At 46.3% G+C, this 22994-nt stretch overlaps 1 protein-coding gene and 2 non-coding genes across 3 annotated transcripts; all 3 read left to right on the top strand.

Annotated features, from left to right (window-relative positions):
* The first annotated feature begins 3698 nt into the window (after positions 1-3698).
* Positions 3699-3780, top strand: trnas-gcu (transfer RNA serine (anticodon GCU)). Its single transcript has one exon. It is a non-coding gene; the product is annotated as a tRNA-Ser (tRNA).
* An 8071-nt stretch (positions 3781-11851) lies between these two features.
* trnat-ugu (transfer RNA threonine (anticodon UGU)) lies at positions 11852-11924 on the top strand. The gene has a single exon. It is a non-coding gene; the product is annotated as a tRNA-Thr (tRNA).
* Positions 11925-14790: 2866 nt separating this feature from the next.
* Positions 14791-22851, top strand: LOC133147036 (uncharacterized). Its single transcript, XM_061271164.1, has 2 exons — positions 14791-15008; positions 20869-22851. Exon 2 carries the CDS (start codon positions 21214-21216, stop codon positions 22651-22653), a length of 1440 nt encoding a protein of 479 aa, XP_061127148.1. The 5' UTR covers positions 14791-15008; positions 20869-21213; the 3' UTR covers positions 22654-22851.
* Positions 22852-22994: the final 143 nt, after the last annotated feature.

Raw genomic sequence — 22994 nt, 5'->3', positions numbered from 1 at the left:
CTTTACTACCTACTAAAGGCCAAAATCTTTTATGCAATGACCTTTGCAGGTCGCTTATATGACTTCACACAAAGCCTACGTCCATCTGCTCCTGGTTCGACCCACCGGTCCAAATTTAGAACCCAGTTCGGCCCGCGAGTCAAAAAGTTTGCCCACCCCTGGTCTAGTGACACTAGAATTAAGATTTTACCTGAATCCGTGTTCATTCGGATGTCATTGATAACTCTGAGAAGCGCAGTTTCGGTGCTGTGATGGGGTCGGAAACCGGATTGGAAGGGATCTAGTATGTTATTGGAGGATAGGAAGGCACAGAGTTGTTGATAGACAGTTCTTTCGAGTATTTTGCTTGAAACAGGAAGATTTGATACTGGTCTGAAATTGCTGATTATGGAGTGGTCAAGATTAGGCTCCTTTAATAGGGGCTTCACAACAGCAGTTTTCAAAGATCGCGGAAAGATGCCTGTAAGTAGAGAAGTGTTTATTATCTGCAGTAGGTCTGGGGCAAGGCATTTGTGGACATTTTTTTAGAAAGCTTGTTGGCAAGGTGTCAAGGCAGCATGTTGAGGATTTAAGGCTTTGCACTGTTTCTTCTAGTTGTTTTTGGTCAATGATATTAAATTGGGTCATGTTTACTAGGCACCTTTTCAGTTGGTGCATTGGTGCCATAGGTCCTTTTACTGATGGCTAATCTGATGTTTTTAATTTTATCCTTGAAGAAGGTTGCAAATCCATTGCATTTGACAGTGGATAGGAAATCAGGGGCAATTGGAGGGGGGGCGTTTGTTAGCCTGTTAATGGTGGCAAAGAGAGTACGAGCGTCATTTGTGATTTTGTTGATTATGTCAGCAAAGAAAGATTGTCTGGGTTTTTTTTAGTTCTTGGTTATAGGATTTAAGGCTGTCTTTGTAAATATCATGATGAATGTGAAGTTTAGTTTTCCGCCATTTGCGTTCTGCTTTTCTAGACTCTCTTTTTTATCTTTTACAGAGAGAGAGTATGTCCATGGTGCTTTCTAGGAGGTCATTGACAGATTCTGATGGAAGGGTAGGGGCCTGCGAGAAGGCCTCCATAAATAGTGTACTAGTGGCCTGATTAAAGTGCCGCTTTTTAATGGTTTGTGGTTGACTGAGAGCTATAGGGGTGACCTTCATTTCGATAAAGATGCAGAAGTGATCAGATAAGGCAATATCGACTGCTGAGAGGAAAGATGACTCAAGACCTCTGGTTATGAATAAATCTAGTGTATGGCCTCTGTTGTGTGTAGGTCCAGAGATATGCTGGGATAGGTCGAAGGTGTCAAGGAGGTCGTTTAGTTCTTTGATGTTATTATCATTGAGTTTGTCTATGTGAATATTAAAGTCACCTACTATTGATATACAGTCATGTTCCAAGGAGATTATAGCGAGGAGTTCAGAGAATTCGACGAAGAAGTTATTAGCATAACCTGGGGGTCTGTATACAACCATAAGTAGGACAGGGGGAGAAGACTTCATTACAACTGCAAGATACTCAAACGAAAGACAATCTCCAAATGACGTCCGTTTTCATTGAAACAAATCAGAATAGATTAGGAAAACGCCTCCCCCTCTCTTTCCGATTCTGAGGGCGTCAATGCAGTTGGAATTAGGTGGAGTTGATTCATTAAGGATATATTCTCTGTTATCTAGATCAAGCCAGGTCTCTGTAAGAAACATGATATCTAATTCATTACTCGTAATGAGGTCATTGATGAGAAGTGATTTATTGACTAATGATCTAATATTGAGCAGGGCCGCTCGAATTGTTTTGGTTCTGGTGGAGTGTTTTGATTTCTGGAGCTGTTTCTGACGGATGGGTATCAGGTTTGATCCAGGGACGGAACAAACTAGGATGATAGGGTTGTTTATTCTAGGAGTGATCAGCGTTGTGATAGCTTCTGGAGTATGTTGCTGTGTGACCTTGTTCTTGCTGTTTTTGGGTGAGGAATTTTCTTTAGAACTCAGGCTTGCGGGGAGTAATGGGACAAGGGGGGACGTATGGGGGGAGTTAGGTGAGGGAAAGGGGGTTTGTGTAGAGAGCTGTTCAGTTTGCTTATGGGGAGGGGTTGAGCCTGGGTGGAGCATCGATGGGGGCTGGGTTCGTTCAGGTCGGTTTGGGGATCCTGGGTGGAGCATCGATGGGGGCTGGCTATATTGATGTTTGCCCGTTCAATCCTCTCATTCATGTGTGATGAGAAGGGCAGTGGAGGGGGGGAGGGAGAAAGGGATATGGAGGAGGGTGGGAAGTGGGGGGTGGATTAGAGAAGGGGGGTGGGGTTCTGGGGGTGTGTAGGGTGAGGTGTGGGGGGTGGATGAGAGGAGGGGGGGGTGATGGGTTTCTGGAGTTGGAGAGGTGGGGGGGTCTGAAGCATGTGGGAGCTGCTGAGCATGGTTGGTCTCCGTACCGGCGGCTGTAGGCGATAGAGGGTCGGTCTGGGTCCGGTCTAGTGGTTGAGATGATTCTGTGGTTGCTGTTTGTAGGGTTTCGGCTTCTTCTGCTGGAGCAGTGGTCTCTGCGTCTAACAGTGAACAACGGACAAATTCAGCAAGGTAATTTAAATACGCCATGACCCAGATTCGTTCCGGGGATGCTACGGCCACAAAAGTCAAAAAGTCAAAGTCAGCTTTATTGTCAATCTCTTCACATGTCAAGACATACAAAGAAACCGAAATTACGTTTTCTCTATCCCACGGCGACGAGACATATTACACGAAAGACATACAAGTAAACGACACAATATAAAAACAAGAAGGCACAAACAATAAATAAGAGTGATGAACAAATAATAAATAAACAGATAACACAATAAATAAGAAGAGCAAAACGGAGCCAGTGTGCATACAGCAGACAGTAAGCATAGCGCAAAAGTACAGGACGCTACGCAGAAAGGGAAGCGAGTTCAGGATCCTAACAGCCTGGAGTATGAAGCTGTTGTTGAGTCTGGTGGTGCGGGAGCGCAGGCTCCTATACCTCTTCCCAGAGAGCAGAAGATCAAACAAAGAGTGAGCGGGGTGACTCACATCACTCACAATCGTGGTCGCCTTGCGGGTGAGATGGGAGATGTAAATGTCTTTCAAGGAGGGGAGTGAAGCACCAATAATCTTACCAGCCGTGTTCACTATGCGCTGCAGGGCCTTCCAGTTGTAGTCAGTGCAGCCGCCACCCCAAACAGCAATACAGCTGGAGAGGACGCTCTCAATGGTGCCACGGTAAAATGTAGTCATGACGGCCGGAGGCTATACAGTCATGCAATAGCATACAAGAAATTTAGGTTCTTTTCTTTAGGATCTTCAGCCGAGATACCCAGGCAGACCATGAAAGAATGTTGATGTTAAAATGTTAGTGGAACTATCCAACTGCGCAGAGCCGATGATCCCAAAGATTCGGGGTGAGACAACATTGAAAAAATGTTTTTCTTTGCTGACAGTGTCACTTCTTTTGTGGCTTAGCTCTTCTTCATTTCACATCTAAAGTATCGTATCATTTTACCTTGTAGCTTATACTACCCCGTACATGACATATCATGTCGCCCATACAACTCATGCATGAGATGCGATGGCTGAGATATTTAGGCGATGGGTTGCTACTCCATTGTGCTCTCCACTCAGCATTTCATCATACTCGTCGGATTTTCACACAAAGTATTTGGGCACAACGTGTTGTCAATGCCATATGAGCAAGACGAGGTGGCCGAGCGGTTAAGGCGATGGATTGCTAATCCATTGTGCTCTGCACGCATGGGTTCAAATCCCATCCTCGTCGAAAGTTAATGTTACATTCTTTTACAGTGGAGCCTCGGTTTCTGAACGTCCCGGTTCTCGAACAAATCAATATTTGAACAAAAAATTCGAGAATTTTTTGCTCCGGATGTCGAACGAAATTCGATTGTCAAACCTCACGAGAGGACCCGCATGCCAACTGACTCCGTTCGTTATTACATTCTAGTTACTCTGAAGATTGCAACAACTCTAATCATGCCTCCAAAGGAAGCAAGTGGGATAAGTGTTGTTGATGATGTCCGTTGTTGGGTCAGGAAAACTAAGATGTGGGGTAACGGTTTGTTCTTTATTGGCAAGATCTTGGGTTGTTTAATGGGGGTCAGTACACATGGCACTTCAGCAGATGTAACAACATCCTCCATCTCCAGGTAAGAAGCTTTTATACTGTCCGGAAAAGGCGGGAAAGCAACACCTGATCATTTGGTATCGATGTGTATTGGAGAGTCACTGCTGCGTGTGTGTATTTGTGTGCGTGTGTGTGTGTGTATGTGTTTGTTTGTGTGTGTTGTTGTAAGGCGGACGTAGTTGAGAGCGCCATGAGAACGTTAAAGGGGCGTGGATTGTATATATAAAACCCGCACCCTATGATGCGGTGCGCCATATGTGTGTTAAACACAGTCATGGCACACATAACTGAGACTGCGCCTTTTATTACGGTGCACGTTTTAATCGTGAAAATACGGTAACTCGTCAGCGTTGGTTTACTGCAATTTGACGACAAACCGCAAAACTATTGGACATGGAAAGTATCATTTATTGGCGCGACTAAAGACTTAAATTTATCAGAAAGAGAGGAGTTCGACCTACTAACAAGGTGGCTAGATCCAAGATCTGCAGAACAGGTGAAAAGGGTTCATGCAGTACCCGCTGGAGGCGTAAAGATGATTTGGGAACGGCTTGAAGAGTGTCACCGTTCCTCAGAAGCAATTGAGGACACACTGCTAAACAAGATAGAGGAGTTTCCAAGGCTAACAAACAAAGACACGAGCCAGCTAAGAGACCCGGGAGACATCTTGTATGAGCTATTGTTGTCAGGCTTGGATCAGGGAGAGGACTCGGATGCAGAGTGCAAACAAAAGGTATTTATTCGAACAGGCTGGAGACAGCACAAAGAAACCAAAAGCGCCTCAAAAAGAGGGAAAACAAGGCTGAAGACAGCAAAAACCAAAAGCACCTCAAAACGAGGGAAAACACGGTGGCAAAAAACAAAATTGAAAAACAGCGCTCAGGCTTGACAAAAAAAAGGTATCTTCTAAACTAGGTTCTCTAAAGCGATATCTGTTACTCACGCGATCGCTGGTGCTCAAGACGGGACAAGACGTGAAGGAATGGGGTCAAAATACAAAAAGTCCTGCCTAGCTACAAAAACAGATATGCTCAAACCTCATTGAATAAAGTACATAAGTAGAAAAGTATATTCACATAGTCAATCAATAAAAGAAACATTTTAAGCATATAATTATACCTACACACCAACTCAATAAAGAAGACATAACTAGACATTTTTGATAGGTGGTAATGACAAAGGTTTTTATAACTTTATGAACTGATATATATTTCTGAGCACTTTGAAATAACAAATGTTTTTTGATATATTGCTTGAATAGCTTAATGACCCTTAAGGAACTGTTTAATGCATGCCTGATGATTCTCTAAATCACGGACACTGCCAAAGTCGTCTAAAAATGTTCAGTACTTGATTGTATTTTATGTTTTGACTAATGCTAGACGCCAATTTTCGATTACTACTGAACGTTCTGGACAGAGGGAAATATTTTGCCTAACAAAGAAAATATATGGTTGGAAGCATGATTAAACTAAGAAAATAATGACGTAAGCAAAGACATGGAGTATCAAAAGAACAAACTTTGCATAGTCAAGGAACATTAATAGATTAATGATGTCACAGACAAAAAGCTCACATAATTTCGTACAAAATGACAAAATTGAAATAATTATGAAAGGATGAGGTGAGACAGTCTATGTGCAAGAATGAAGGGGAATGTTTACAGGAAGGTCACTTGGAGATAAAAACCAGCAGGTGCCAGAGGGAGCCAGCCAAGGACTCGGCCAAAGATGATCGCCAAGGCCGAAAGACGGGATGGAAGACAACAGCCCCCACACACACTGAATCGCTCATAACCACCACCCACTCCCATGAAATCAGAATCTCCTGCGAACTTGCCACACCCCCTGACTCATCACCCAACAAACTCGGCCCACATTGGCATGTGGAAATGAATATAAGCTGACCAAAGAACCTTGAATGTGGCGTTTTCTGAATGGAGACTCTCTGCTCTTGAAAGGCCCAGCGCTGTATTGTACTTTCCTGAAAACAGAGCTTTCTTAACAAGAATTGTGATTGAACTCAACCAACCTGTGTAAGTCTAATTTCTGCTTCAGTGTCTTAGCATTTTCCTAAATCTGAAGAAATCAAATGAGCATGCAGTGAGTAAATTGGATAACAGGTGATTGGCAATGGCCATGAGGCGCAGATAGCGCGCTCCCTAAATTGTGGACAAAATCCAACAGACGGACTGGCACAAGACAAGGGGAAGACGCTGGCTAATTACACATAGAAAGGTGAGGACACAGGTGCAGACAATTAGGACCAAAGACACAGGTGCACACAATTGGGATCAGGGAAGACAAGTAGCCTGACACACAGAGGAAGGACCCACGAACTGAAACGAGAGGAGAGTTACCAAAACAAAACAGGAAGTGACAATACGACAAACAGGACAAGACAAAAACAACTCACAAAACATAACAGCATGACAATTGTGGGAGCTGTCAGGGTTTTCCAAACTATCTTGATCATATGATTATGTTGGAATGTATGTAACCAGTAATAAATAACCTAGCTAGATTAGTTTTATGCTTATGTTGGTGCGTAACCAGTAATAAATAACATAGATTGTCCCATCCTACACAATGTCGTAAAACATCTCCTGCTATGCTTTGACTAGAGGTCAAGGGCTTTTTCTTCTCTATCCAGTCCACTGTCACCCCCACCATGTTTTTCTTAATAAAAACGCTCTTGCGGGAAGCGAGAGTCAGACGTCGTTCGATCATTGACGAATGGACTCTCCACCTGCAGGTGCCCAAAAAGACTTAATTGTCTCCCATGTGGTTCTTGCAAAATAAGTTGGAGTGAGCACCACTCTAACAGGAACCAAGACAGATGATTGATTGATTGATTGATTGATTGATTGATTGATTGATTGATTGATTGATTGATTGGTTGATTGATTGATTGATTGATTGATTGATTGATTGATTGATTGATTGAAACTTTATAGATCCCCGGGAGTGGGGAAATTCAGGCCCCAGTCGCCGTGGGATTTCGGTCTCTTTGTGTGTTGTGACATGTGGAGAGATTGACAATAAAGCTGACTTTGACTTTTGACTTTGATAGAGCTGGTATGTAAAAGACACCCAGATGACATGAGCGCAACTCAGTGACGTCATATGATGGCGCCGCGGATGGCAGCCACGGTGAGTCGCTCTCTGTTTATTTGTCTTATTTTGTGTGTTTTCTGTGTCCTCTGCTGTCCATCCCGGATCACTTTTACCAGAGAAGCTCTGTTAAACATCGGACAGACTTCTTCTGGTATTTTCTCTCCTGTTCTCTCCGATTCAGACTGTTTGTCGGAGATTCTAGCCGGAGCGGCGGTGCTGTACAAGCTAGCGCGACGACGGCGGCGCGGAAAGCGAGCCGGAGCACTCGTAAGGCTGAGGCAGAAAGGGTTCCGTTCTGCCCTACCGTCAATTCATCTGGCGAATGTCCGCTCCCTGGCGAACAAAATGGATGAACTGCTGCTCCTCACTTCAAGGAACACGGACTTCAGCAGATCCGCTGCGCTGTGCTTTGTGGAAACGTGGCTTAGCGAACAAACCCCCCACCACGCCGTGGAGCTAGCCGGGTTCAGGCTAATGCGAGCAGATCGCAGCGCGGAGCTCTCCGGAAAATCAAAGGGAGGTGGTCTCTGTTTCTACATTAATGAACGTTGGTGTACTGATGTCACGGTGTTGAAAGAGTTTTGCAGCCCTCTCCTAGAAACACTTTTCATAAACTGCCGGCCGTTCTATTCACCACGTGAGTTCTCCTCGATCGTCATGACGGCTGTTTACATCCCACCACACGCACGTGCGAGTGAAGCCACGCAGATGCTGGCTGACCAGGTAACAGACATGGAGAAACTTCTACCAAACTCACTAATCATTGTTCTGGGTGATCTTAACAGGGCGAACCTCACACACGAACTCCCCAGATACAGACAGCACGTAACGTGTCCCACCAGAGGGGCACAGACTCTGGACCACTGCTACACCGTGATCAAGGATGCATACCACTCTGCGGCTCGTGCAGCTTTAGGACTCTCGGACCACTGTCTAGTTCATCTGATCCCGGCCTACAGGCAGAAACTAAAAACTTCTAAGCCTGTGGTGAGGACTGTGAGGAAGTGGACAGTGGAGTCAAGGCAGGACCTCCAAGCCTGCTTTGACTGCAGCGATTGGGGAGCTTTCGAAGCTGCAACTTCAGACTTTCATGAACTCACTGACACTGTCACATATACATCAGTTTTTGTGAGGATCTGTGTGTGCAGACTAAGACCTTCTGCACGTACAACAACGACAAACCTTGGTTTACACCGAACCTCAGGAGGCTGCGCAAAGTCAAGGAGGAGGCCTACAGGAGCGGCGACCGCGAGCTGTTCAGGCAGACCAGAAACACACTGAACCGAGAGGTCAGGAAAGCCAGGAGGTGCTACGGGGAGAACCTGAAGAGACACCTCTCTGCCAATCCTGATCCCTCAACGGTGTGGAAAGGTCTGCTGAGCATCACGGGCTACAAGAAACGAACCCCCCGTCCTGTAGAGAGCCCAAGGCTTGCTAACCAGCTAAACAAGTTCTACTGCAGGTTTTATCTGTCCTCCCACACAACGGGACCTCCGGCAGCACAATCTACATACTCACCTCTACCCACAACTGCTCTGTCCACACCTGTATCATCGTTGTCACCCACTCACTCTCTTGCAGAGGCCGCGCCGGCACTCCAGGTCCGCGAGGAGGAAGTGCGCCAGCTGTTCCGGAGACAAAAGACCAGAAAGGCACCGGGCCCAGACGGCGTGTCACCTTCCTACTTGAAAGTCTGCGCTGAGCAGCTGGCGCCCACCTTTGCACGGATCTTTAACCGTTCTCTGGAGCTGTGTGAGGTGCCCTCGTGCTTCAAGAGCTCCACCATCGTTCCAGTGGCCAAGAAGCCCGCCATCACAGGTTTGAATGACTATAGACCCGTCGCACTGACATCTGTGGTCATGAAATCGTTCGAGAGGTTAGTGCTGAACCACCTGAAGGAGGTCATGGGCCCCCTGCTTGACCACCTCCAGTTTGCCTACCGGGCAAACAGGTCAGTGGATGATGCGGTCAACACGGGACTGCACTACATCCTGCACCACCTGGACACCCCAGGAACGTACGCCAGGATCCTGTTCGTGGACTTCAGCTCGGCGCTCAACACCATCGCCCCTTACATCCTCCAACAGAAGCTCATCCAGCTTGCGGTGCCTGCCTCCACCTGTCAGTGGATCACCAGCTTCCTGACCAACAGGAGACAGCGTTTGAGGCTGGGGGGCATCACATCTGACACCCGGACCACCAACACTGGAGCCCCTCAGGGGTGCGTCCTCTCCCCACTGCTCTTCTCTCTCTACACCAATGATTTCTCCTCAGGTGACTCTCCTGTGAAGCTCCTGAAGTATGCAGACGACACCACTCTCATCGGACTGATCCAGGACGGTGATGAGACTGCGTACAGACAGGAGGTGGAGCGTCTGGTCCACTGGTGCAGTCAAAACCATCTGGAGGTGAACCCGCTCAAGACCGTGGAGATGACAGTGGATTTCAGGCGAGACCCTTCACCACTTTTACCCCTCACTATCCGCAGTAATACTAATCTCTCCACAGACACCTTCAAGTTCCTGGGAACCACAATCTCTCAGGACCTGAAATGGACTGGCCACATAGACTCTGTCCGGAAGAAAGCCCAGCAGAAGCTGTACTTCCTGAGACAGCTCAAGAAGTTCAACCTGCCGCGAGAGCTTCTGAAGACCTTCTACACTGCCATCATCCAGTCTGTCCTCTGCACGTCCATCACTGTCTGGTTTGGATCGGCCTCCAAACAAGACAAGCACAGACTACAACGGACAATCAGAACTGCCGAAAAGATCATTGGAATCAACCTCCCATCTATCCAAGACTTGTACCTGTCTAGGACCAGGAATCGGGCAAGGATCATCTCTACAGACCCTTCTCACCCAGGTTGCAGTCTGTTTGAACTACTCCCCTCCGGACGGCGTTATAGAGCTCGGTACGCCAAAACCAGCAGACACAGAGACAGCTTCTTCCCCCAGGCTGTTGCTCTGATGAACTCAGACCACTCATAGAGTCTCAGAGACATTACTGTGCAATAACATCTCTTCAGCTCTTCACACCTTTTTGAATTTGTCTACACTGTTTTTGCCATTATTCACGTCCTGAATGTTGTTAGTCACCTAAATGTTGAGGGTGTGTTTTTACCGAAGTTAAATTCCTTGTTTGGCACGCTCAAACATGGCGAATAAAAACTCTTGAATAAAAAAAAACTCTTGAATCTCAGCCATCAAACCAAAGCAACAAGACAAAGGAAAAAAGTAACACCGGCCAACCAGCCCCCTTCAATTCCAAAGAACACCCCAAAACACGCAAAATACCCTCCACAGGGTCTATAAACAGGTGTAAGGGCAGTCAAGTTCAACGCCGCCCAATGGACCGTGGTCGTAAATCGGTAAAACATCACAAAACAGGCAAACGTGTGAGCAGCGTCCTGGGCACCCAGTCGGGGCACGTGCAGATAGTCACCATGGGGCTGGTACGGCGAAGATCATTGGCTTCAACGAGCATGAGGGAGCGGACCTCCCACACGGGTCGCGGCTGCGAGGCCAAGGCGAGGGATCTGGTCAGCACCGGCCGGATGAGCAGGATGGCCATCGTAGAGTCACGCCGGTCTCGACCAATGTGTCCAGCCATCCCATCTCCCAGGGAAAAAAATATCCGATCCGAAACAATCTGCACACACCGAGTTGTGATAGATGGCACCAGCATTGCCGAATGGACAAATAGAAAGAAAGAAAAAGGAGAAAGGAAGGAAATAAAGAGGAAAAGAGAGAACACTGCTGCGGGGCTGCCACTCACAGTGGCGCCAAACAAAAAAAAAGGGGCTTGCATATTAGGTAACCGCTCGTGGTGTCCGACAATTAGTGGATTTTGAAGTTTCTCTTCAGAGAGAATCTTTGGCCACAAAGTGAGTAGGAGACAGGTTTTTCACCAGTGTGTTCTTGCATTTGATTTTAAGTTTACTTTCTGAGAGAATATTTGGCCACAAGCTGAGCAGGAAAAAATTTTTTCACCTGTGTGTGTTCTTCCATGTGTTTTTAAGTTTACCTTCTGATAGAATCTTTGGCCACAAACTGAGCAGGAAAACGTTTCCTGTCCTGTGTACTCTTGCATGTGTTTTTAAGTGTCCCGTCTGACCGAATCTTTGGCCACAAACTGAGCAGGAAAAAGGTTTCTCATGGGTGGGGGTATTTGTGTGTGTTTTTAAACATTTTCCAAGACTGAGAACATTTCCAGTGTTTGGTATAAAATATCAACTTCTGACTCAAGACAAGTTGAGGGCATACTGTAGATATCCTCTTCGTCCTTCTCTTTCCCCTCCTCTTTTATCAAAGTTGCTCTGGCCCGGCCTCCTGTTTCTCATTAATCATGGCTGTTCCTGGCTGTTGTCTCATTCAAACTTGTACATAAAAACTAGCGCTTCAACCACCAGCTTCAACCACCAGCTTCAACCAGAGGTTCAAGCACGCTAACTGATTCTCAAACTTGGCCAAGCTATCTAGCCTTGCTTGGTCGCAGAATAGTAGCATGGGAGGTAAACGTGGTGACATCCTGATTTCCACTTTGTAATATTGTAGTTAAATAATTTATAGTTTATAATCAACCACAGCAGAACAGGCCTTGTAGCTCAGTGGTTAGAGCACTGGTCTTGTAAACTAGGGGTCGTGAGTTCAATTCTCACTGAGGCCTGATTGTATACTAAACATTTACTGCGCAAGCTTGACATATAAGAGTTGAGGGTGTAATTCCACTTATCTTGTCCATAGTACTGGTGACCAGCAGTTATGTGATGAGTTGTTATTGTCTTTGAGGATATTAAGGGAAATTTTATAATTTCAGACGGCACACCAATGTGTCCACACTGGATGAGAATCACTGGCTTACAGTCCTGTTTAGACTACATTTTCAAGCGTTTCTTTTGGTCAATCTTCTAAAAGGTTGACACAGTTTTGCCAGGCAAGACCGCGTAGCTCATTAATAAGAGCATTAGAATTGTAACTCAGAGGGTGTGAGTTAAATTCCCACTAGAGTCTGACAGACAGCTACATCTGCTAACCCTGCTTGGTTGTAGTGTGTTTGAATTTTTGATTAGCGGTAGGTGTTAAAGCCTCATTGCTAGCAAGAGAACTAGTCTTGCAAACAAAGATTCACTCGCTGTGTCTCAATTCACAGGCTGCATCCTCAGAAATACTTTTTTTTTTGCCAATTATCAGGCTGCATGACATGACTTCTGGTGCGACGCGAACGCACGTCATGTGACACACGAATTCAGCCTTGAAACCGGCATAATTTAAATGGCAACAGATGCTGAGCGGAGACTACATATATTTTAAAGTAATTTCCCATATTACTCTTTCAAATATCTATTCAGAAACTCTGAACATATAAGGACATATTTATTGAGAGAAAACAGGGCAGGAGGGGGAGTTTGTTCCCCTCAGCAACTGGTTAATCAATATAGTCTACATTCCAACATATTCATACGATCAAGAACAGTGGAGCCTCGGTTTTCGACCACAATCCGTTCAAGAAGGCTGTTCCAGAAGTGAATCGTTCGAATTCCAAATAATGTTTTCCCTTTACAAATAATGGAAAAAAAAATTATCTATTCCAAGCAAAAAAACCTGTCTTTTTTAACATTTTTTTTCCATTTGCGCATTTTTGTCCGATCACGTAACTGCAGCGCAGCGCCGAACACGCAACTGCACCGTGCTGGTCGCATTATTGCGACAGAGCCGTCGCTAAAATTTAGAAAATATTTTTAAAGTCCTAATAGCCCCTCCATGAGTCGTCACCTTATCGTGGTGGAGGGGTTTGCGTGCCCCTATGATCCTAGGAGCCATGTTGTCTGGGGCTTCATGCTCCTGGTAGGGTCACCCATGGCAAACGGGTCCTAGGTGAGGGGCCAGACAAAGCACGGCTCAAAAAGCCCCTTATGATGAAGAATATATATGGAAACAGATTTCCCTCGCCCGGACGCGGGTCACCGGGGCCCCCTTCTGGAGCCAGGCCTGGAGGCGGGGCTCGAAGGCGAGCGTCTGGTGGCCGGGCCTTCGCCCATGGGGCCCGGCCGGGCAAAGCCCGAAAAGGAAATGTGGGTCCCCCTTCCCATGGGCTCACCACCTGTGGGAGGGGCCAAAGGGGTCGGGTGCAGTGCGAGCTGGGCGGCGGCCAAAGGCAGGGACCTTGGCGGTCTGATCCCCGGCTGCAGAAGCTGGCTCTTGGGACATGGAATGTCACCTCTCTGGCTGGAAAGGAGCCCGAGCTGGTGTGCGAGGCAGAAAAGTTCCGACTAGATATAGTCGGACTTGCCTCCACGCACAGTTTGGGTTCCGGTTCAAGCCCTCTCGAGAGGGGCTGGACTCTCTTCCACTCTGGAGTTGCCCACGGTGAGAGGCGTCGAGCAGGTGTGGGTATACTTATTGCCCCCCGGCTGGGCGCCTGCACATTGGGGTTCACCCCGGTGAACGAGAGGGTAGCCTCCCTCCGCCTTCGGGTGGGGGGACGGGTCCTGACTGTTGTTTGTGTCTATGCACCAAACGGCAGCTCAGAGTACCCACCCTTCTTGGAGTCCCTGGAGGAAGTGCTGGAGAGCGCTCCTTCTGGGGACTCCATCGTTCTACTGGGTGACTTCAATGCTCACGTGGGCAATGACAGTGAGACCTGGAAGGGCGTGATTGGGAGGAACGGCCCCCCCGATCTGAACCCGAGCGGTGTTCTATTATTGGACTTCTGTGCTCGACACGGATTTTCTATAATGAACACCATGTTCAAACATAAGGGTGTCCATGTGTGCACTTGGCACCAGGACACCCTAGGCCGCAGTTCGATGATCGACTTTGTAGTCGTGTCATCGGATTTGCGGCCGCATGTTTTGGACACTCGGGCGAAGAGAGGGGCGGAGCTGTCAACTGATCACCACCTGGTGGTGGGTTGGCTCCGATGGTGGGGGAAGATGCCGGTCCGACCTGGCAGACCCAAACGTTCTGTGAGGGTCTGCTGGGAACGTCTGGCGGAATCCCCTGTCAGGAAGAGCTTCAACTCCCACCTCCGGCAGAACTTTTCCCAGGTCCCGGGGGAGGCGGGGGACATTGAGTCCGAGTGGACCTTGTTCCGCGCCTCCATTGTTGAGGCGGCCGAACGGAGCTGCGGCCGTAAGGTCATTGGTGTCAGGGTTTTCCAAACTATCTTGATCTATGATTATGTTGGAATGTATATAACCGGTAATAAATAACTTAGGTAGATTAGTTTTATGCTTACGTTGGTATGTAACCGGTAATAAACCACCTAAGTCTGTCCCATCCTAAACAATGTCGTAAAACATCCCCTGCTCTGTTTACCTAGATGTCAAGAGCTTTAACTTGTTTATTCAGTCTACTGTCACCCCCACCCTTTTTCTCTTAATAAAGATGGTCTTGTGGGAAGCGAGAGTCAGACGTCATTCGATCATTGCTGTACGCACAGTGACGAATGGACTCTCCGCCTGCAGGTGCCCAAAACGACTAACTTGTCTCCAAGTGGTTCTTGCAAAATAAGTTAGAGTGAGCACCACCCTAACATTTTGGTGCCGAAACCCGGGATCCCTCATACCCGCCATCTGGCTGACGGAGGACGACACGCTGTACACCGTCGACGGGCCAGCGTCCATTTAGCCGGACCTGGTACAGAAAGACCTAGGAAGGAAATTCTTCGCTGGGCCAGCATCTTAAGTCTGCCTTCGTCTGACAGATGTGGATTGACGGGATCCGGCTGAACAGCGAACCAAGGAGACAAGTAAGTTAAAGCCCTAAAGTTGTGGGATTGTGTTGTTGTGAAACGCGTAAAAGTGCACAGGAATAAAAATAGGCAAGACAGAAGATAAGAAGTCTTGTGGAAGGAGGGGGTGTTGTAGAGTCCCCCTCTGGATGAAGTGGCTCTTCTGGAGCAGTGGTTTTCAAAATATTTTTGTCAAATCTCACGTACCTCCGTGTACCCTGATTTGACAACCACTGTTCTAAGGGGACAACTTCGCGTTGGCAGGGCTGGGTAACTGGACGGTTGTCTTTAGTTCCCAGGGAAGGAAGGGGTGTTGTAGAGTCCCCTATCCGGATGAGGCAGCTCTTTTATTTTTAAAAGAGGACTTCGCAAAGAAATTTGCGTGGTTGAGAAAGTGTGACTGGTAGGATAAATTGACTAAATAGCAGTTCTAGCATTGATCCACGAAAATAATACAGGCTAGTAATTGTTCAAAGGTCAATTTAAACTTGCATTGAGGATCCTCAAAGAAAAAGAATAAATTTAAAAAAAAAAAAATTGTATAAACCTAAAATACCAAATTAAGATGGGAAATAAAAACTGTAAATCCCTAGCTCTTGACGGAGATGAGAAGTACATGGCGAGTAAATTTGTTAATTGTATGCAATACATGCCGAAGTGGAAGAAAAAGTATGGAGTAGAAGGGAGGTTGAAAGTTGAAGTGTGGAAGATAGTGGTTGAGGTCTTGGAGAAGAGCGTGAACAGGAAGTCAGAGGGACTGAAAAAGAAAAGAAAAGAGAAAGAATTGATTTGTGCTAAAATATGGTTGAATGCTTCACAAGAGAGAAGAGAACAAATCCAAAAGACAAAAGATAGAAAGATGAAAAGTGATGAGGCTGCGACCATGTTTGTCAGGCCGGAAGACAATGAGGCCACAGTGCGCAGGCGCACTGTCCCGGATACAGCGCAAGCAGAGGAGCAAGAGAGGCTGTCCGCTTGTGCGCAAAACTTGTATCCAAGCTTAACAGACCTGCGCCCTCCCCCATATAACAGCAAAAAAGGTCAGGGTCAAATGATTAGAAGCCCTGTACAAACAAGAAGTTTGACCACTGCTGCTAGATTTTCCCAAAATTTAGACAATGTTGATGTGTGCCCAATGATCCAAGTGCCAAACCCTATTGTAGGGGAAGGCCAACCTCCACATACATATGTTTTTCGGCCATGGACTTTGGAAGAGGCAAGGAAAGCAGTTGAAGGGGTTACCCCTGTTGCTGAAGACCCAGAAAAATGGGCAGAAGACATGGCTGGCATCATACATTCCTATAGACTGAATGGACATGAGGCAGGAGAAGCTGCAATGTCTTCCTTGGGAAAAGACTGGGCAAAGGTTAGAGGAAATTACACAGGTAGAAATAATCAAGGGCCTTTTCCCTATCCCGTTGAGGGAAATCAATTGGGAGGGGAGTATGCAGCACAATGGAATGATCTTGTGCAAAGAGTGCGAACAATATTTCAAAGACGAGCGAATTATGGTCATTTGGCAGGAATAAAACAGAAGCCTGGGGAAGATACTGATGATTTTCGCTTGAGATTTGAAAAAGAATTCAGGGTGCATAGTGGCATCCCATTCAATGATGCAGCTGAGAGTGCTTATCAGCAACAGCTTAAAAATGCGCTCCTTACTAATTTCCGCCCTGAAATAGGCAACTGGGTGAGGAAACATTTGGTGGAAGTAGATATTGCAAGTGTGACAACAACTATGCAATGGGCCAGACATGCTGAAAAAGTGATAAAAAAAGGCAAAAGTTCTGATGTATTTCATCTAGACGTTAATGACCTAGATGAAGATACAACAGTCTTCTTCCAAGGGTCCCAGAGGGGCAGAGGAGGTAGAGGCCAACAAGGCCGAAGGCCACCATACAATTCAAAACCCCTACAAGATTCTGACAACTGTTGGAACTGTGGGAAACGTGGACACTGGTCAAAAGAGTGTTTTAGAAAAAAACAAAACCAATCAAGGGGTGGAGGAAGGGGCAGAGGGAAAGCCAAATTCTCAGCATGACTAGATTGCCCCCCTATGACCTCTTGTGCTCCTACAGAGGAAGAAATAGTAGATGTTCATACAGCATGGGACATTCTGAGTGCATTAAAAGAAAAACCATATGTTACCTTAAACATTGGAGGAAGTGAAGTTGAGTTTTTGTGTGATACCGGAGCTTGTAAAACCGTAATAAAAACTAAAGTCCCTAATCTGAAGGCCTCCCAAAATACAATTTGGGTGAAATCTGCTGATGGGCAGGTACACAAGGAGAGTATCTCCAATCCAGTTGTAGTGAGAGATGATGAAACAGGAGTCATAGCCTCAGTCTCGATTGTTCTATCCCCAAAATGTCCCATAAACCTGCTGGGACGAGATCTGATGACTCGGTTGGGAATTGCAATAATTCCAGTAAAGGATGGCATGCGAGCATGTAGAGTGAGAGATGTAGACTCATATGCTGCACAAGCAGGTGAACAGATTTCCTGCTCCTATGACATCACTCCCGAACGGAATCCCAAGCTACCAAGCAGATTGCTGAGTGAAGCTCGAAAACAATTGTCCCGACCTGAATCAGAAATGACTTGTAATCAATTACATGTCACCATGAATATCCTCACTGATCCACATGATGAGTATATTGAAAGTTTTCTCAGTGACACAGAAGTAACTTTAACAATCACTGCTCTGTACACAGATCGCGGGTCATTTGCAGCTGCTGCTGTGCTCCTGCCCGCTCCTCAGAAAGACAAATACAAGTTGTCAGCTGTACCCCACATTTCATTGTTCAAACCTCACAGTATAACATGGGCAGATGTGGGTTGCCGAATTAAACTTGCTAGATCTGTCACTGATTATGAGGACGAAGGTGATGGGTGGAGCTACAGTACCAGTTGTGACATGTGGAAGCAAACAGTGTGTGAAGTAGCTGTTGGTAGGGCATGCGCTTGTGCGCTAACCTGACTAGTTGACATTTGTTTGAATGAGAAGGAGGAGGGGGAATTGGCTGGGCTTCCTGAAAAACTGTGGACAAAGGGGCCATCTGATGTAGGACTTTTAACATCCATTCCACCGGTACAGATCAAACCAAGATCAGATTGGCGTCCAAGAGTTAAGCAATATCCTTTAAAACAGGAGGCAATAAATGGGATTGCCCCTGTTATAAATGATCTTTTGACAGGAGGAATCATTAGGAAGTGCTCGGATTCTCCTTGCAACACTCCTATTTTTCCAGTCCAAAAGGCCAATAAAATTGATTGGCGAATGATACAAGATTTACGAGCAGTGAATGATGCAGTGCAGACAAGAGCACCTAATGTGCCTGACCCACACACACTTCTGAACACTTTGAAACCTAACCAGAAGTTTTTCACAGTAATTGATCTTAGCAATGCATTTTTCTCAGTGCCAATTCACCCAGACTCACAGTTTTGGTTTGCGTTTACCTTTAAAGGACAAAGCTATACGTACACCAGATTGCCACAGGGATTTGCTGACAGTCCAACTATTTTCATTCAAGCTATCATGGCCTGTCTGGCTGATTTTCAGATGTCAAACAAAAGCCAACTTCTAGTTTATGTAGATGATCTCCTGATAGCCTCTGAAACTGAAGCTGCTTGCAAGGAAGACTCCTTAGCGTTGTTACACTTTCTCTGCAAAACAGGGAATAAAGTGAGCAAGCACAAGCTACAATGGGTCAGACAGGAGGTGAACTATTTAGGTCACACTTTGTCAGCTTCTGGAAGACAGATACAGAGAACCAGAAAGCAGATCATTGCAGATGCACCGAAACCTGAAACAAAAAAACAAATGATGTCATTTTTGGGACTCTGCAATTACTGTAGAGCATGGATCCCACATTATGCGGAAAAGACACAACCGCTGCTGAACATTGTGCATGGAGTCCCCATGGCAATGACAGAAAAAATTATGTGGACACCAGTGGCAGATGATGCTTTTGTGGTGCTGAAACAGGCTCTGATAGAAACTACAACTCTTATCTTGCCAGACTACAATAAATTCTTTGTGCAAACAGCAGACTGCAGGAATGGTTTTATGACCTCAGTGTTGCTGCAGAGTCATGGCAGCAAACTAAGACCAATTGCATTTTATTCAAAAAAATTGGATCCAGTGGCTCAATCTTTGCCAGACTGTGTCCAAGCAGTGTGCGCGGCAGCGCTTGCAGTGAGACAGGCTGCAGATGTGGTGCTTTTTCACAAAATGGAGCTGCTAGTTCCACATGCTGTAGACGTGTTGCTACTGCAAAGTAAAATGAGCTTTTTGTCACCAGCCAGACACCTATCTTACACTGCTACACTTCTGTCACAACCACACATTGTGATAAAGAGGTGCACAGTCCTTAACCCAGCAACGTTGATTCCGTTGCCGGGGGATGGTACACCACATAACTGTTTGGATGCCACAGAACATCTACAGCTGCCCAGAGAAGATTTAAGTGACACGCCACTTGACAAAGGAGAAAAGTGGTTTGTGGATGGATCATGTTCAAAGGATCCTAGAGGGAACAATCAAAGTGGCTATGCAATTGTGGGATTGCCAAACCAGATTGTTGAAGCAGAGAAGCTTCCATACAACAGGTCAGCGCAGGCTGCTGAGCTAATTGCGCTAACAAGAGCTTGTCAATTAGCAGAAGATAAGGAAGTCACTGTATACACAGACAGTCAGTATGCGTTTTCTACTCTGTTCTATTTTGCGAAACAATGGGAGCGCAGAGGGATGACAACATCGACCGGTAAGCCGGTTACCCATGCCTCCTTGTTAAAAGACTTGTTGCAGGCTATTCATTTACCTGCTAAACTAGCTGTGTGTAAATGTGCTGCTCACACCACTGGCACAGATGAAGTCTCAAATGGAAACAGATTAGCAGACAAAATTGCTAAATAAGCAGCAGCAGGGAAACATGGCCATGAATTCTTTTTAATAGATTCAGAGGACACACAACTCATAGATAAAACTATACTGACAGATATGCAGGGCAATGCTCCAATGGTGGAAAAACGAATGTGGACGACAAAAGGTGCAATGATGGATACAGATAATATCCACCGCATCGATGACAAACCTGTTTTACCAAAATCACTTTTTAAGGCAGCAGCAATTGCGACCCATGGGCCTTGCCATGTGTCGACAGGAGGGATGAAGTCTATCATACATCAACAATTCACTACCTTTGGTTTAGATGCTTACTTAAAAAAATTTTGTAAAGCATGTCCTGTTTGTGTGAAACATAATCCACAAGGAAATATGAGACCTAAGAGAGGCTCATTTCCAAAACCGTTTTACCCATTTCAAATCATGCACATGGATTTTATTGAGCTCACACAAAGTGGACCTCACAAATACTGCTTAGTGATGATTGATGCATTTTCCAAATGGGTGGAAATAGTTCCATCTAAACGAGCAGATGCCTTAACAGTGGCAAAAGCCATCTGCAAAGCCATCATACCGACTCATGGCATCCCCCAAACCATTTACAGTGACAATGGTCCACACTTTGTGAACCAAGTTGTACAGAACATGGCTGTACACCTTGGGATGACATTAAAAAACCACTGCGCTTGGCATCCTGCGAGCGCTGGTCTGGTTGAACTGGAAACAACAGGCAGATCTTGGCCAGAGTGCCTAGACTTAGTGAAGCTCTATATGAGAATTACTCCCACTTCAGATGGGCTAACACCTTTTGAAATCATCCATGGGAGACCATATAGACTACCTGTGTTCCCTGCAGATTTGCAAAAAGCAGATGAAGAGCAGTCCTTGGCAGACTATATGATAAGGACGCTCAAACTGAAAGATGTGTCAAATGCAAATTTACTGCCGCCTGATCTTTCCTCCTCACAGGTCGACAAACCCATCGATCCAGGAGACTGGGTCTACATCAAGGTCGTAAAAAGAAAGAACTGGCTCAGCCCACGGTGGGAGGGACCATTCCAAGTCTTGCTGACTACCCCCACCGCAGTGAAGATTGCTGAACGGCCCAGCTGGATTCACCTCAGCCACTGCAAGTTGCAGAGAGTGCTGGACCCCTAATTCGGAGTGGTGGGGAAGACTAACTTCAAAGGAGTCCTATCGTTTAGGGTGGGACGTCTCAATGTTGGTGAAGAAAACAACGATCCCCACTCCGCTAGGCGAGGGGATGTCCCGGTGTCTCTGCCATCCTAGTAGCAACGGGGCTCCATATGCCAGATGGATCCTCTGCTGCGTTGTGGTTGGAGCGTGCTATGGTCTCATTTGAACAGACCAAGTGACAATGTTGACCGTGGAAAACGATGGTCACACGATGAGAACTTTGAGGACTGGTCATGGGACCCCAAAAACCCATACGAAACCAACACGTGGTACCGGTACGTTAAGTTCACTGTGAGAGCCCACACACAGGAGGGATGTTATGTGTGTTCAAAACTCCCCCCTTCCTCCACGCAAGTTCACTTGGAGGCCAGAGCAATGAATGTCACTGAAGCAAAATGCATGGCATCCATGGGAGGAGTTGGATATCAACACCCTGCCGTCAAAGTGAGTGATGACGACCCTTTCCGCCCTGGACTTGTGGAAGGCACCTGTGATAAGCTTTTCTGGACAAATCTCAATGTGACTGTTAAAGGACGAACATTACCGCAGGTGGCCTACACAGAGCGGCGGCCTGGAGTGAACTATACGTGTTACATCCAAGGAAGTGAGACCCACAAATGCATTGACAGTGACTGCTCTCCAGGAGGAAACTGGATGGGAGCTTTGGACATCGTCACTGAGTGTCAAGATAGGAGAGCCATTTCAGTTGGGGAGGGCTCTCCGACTAACATGTCTGCACCATCGAACGGAACATACTTCATACAGAATGGCTGGTGGCTGTGCGGTCACAAGGTTTATCCATTGCTGCCCGCCAACTGGACAGGAGTGTGTGCACCAGTGTGGGTGACAGACCACACCTACAGGATACGACATCGACAGCTGACGACAGCACGCAACTCTTCTGGACGTCAACGCAGAGCGGTTGCAACCTTTGACCCTCATGACCCTATCTGGGGTGCGAATGTTCCAGGCGACCATCAAGTATGGTCCGTTGGAGACAAAGTTGTTCATGCGCTTTTTCCCTGGGTCGGAATTGGAAAACAATCACTCTTCATCGAGACACTGAACTATCGTTTTCAATCCTTTGCGAATCTCTCACTACAAGTCAACGATGGACAAAATAGAGAGATTCAGGCTATTAGGCTGATGGTCTTGCAAAACAGGATGGTTCTGGACTTGTTGACGGCAGCACAAGGTGGTGTGTGCCACATCATTGGGACTTCCTGTTGCACATACATTCCTGGAGAAAATGATACACACATCTACGACGCCATGGCTTCGCTGAAGAACTTACAGCAGGCCATGTCAAATGACAAAGTTCCACAACAGTGGGGTTTCTTTTCATGGCTATTCTCTGGCAACTGGTGGCAACTGCTTTTGAAACTAGTGTCTCCTGTGCTTGTTGTGCTGGTGTTGTTGTGCTTGTTTACGACCTGTGTTATCCCATGTTTGAAGTCTGCTGTGACGAGGGTCGTCTCTTCTACCGTAGCACACGTAAATATACAACTTCTTAGTCGTGACGGATGTGATGACCATGATGAAACGCGGATTGCGTAGGTGCTATTATACTGGACGTGTTTTACAGAAACTTGATGATTTGACCATCGAAAATGCTTCGCAAGTGATGGATACAATGATGTACTGTTTCTGTGTTTTTCTTTTTATTTTTTTGTTGATAGCATTCTGGTCGCCTAAGGCAGAGGGACCGTGTGTGACTTTTCCTGCGTATTAACATCGGCCAGCAGGTTTTTAGACCACACAATAAGTTTGGATTGGAGTATTGAGGAAAAACCTCATCTTCACTGGAAGTTGTTGCTATCGGTGTTTGTTGTTTTTGTCGTGTTTCACCCTACACGCTCCCCAACCCGTCCGCTGTGATCTCAGTTTTTTATTGATCT

The sequence above is a fragment of the Syngnathus typhle genome, unplaced genomic scaffold (genome assembly GCF_033458585.1).
Source record: "Syngnathus typhle isolate RoL2023-S1 ecotype Sweden unplaced genomic scaffold, RoL_Styp_1.0 HiC_scaffold_27, whole genome shotgun sequence".
Lineage (NCBI taxonomy): Eukaryota > Metazoa > Chordata > Actinopteri > Syngnathiformes > Syngnathidae > Syngnathus > Syngnathus typhle.
This window is presented reverse-complemented; position numbering and strand designations above follow the sequence as displayed.

Bases quoted from the DNA above. Each gene is read 5' to 3' on its own strand.
- LOC133147036 (XM_061271164.1), top strand. From the start codon at position 21,214: ATGGATCCTCTGCTGCGTTGTGGTTGGAGCGTGCTATGGTCTCATTTG.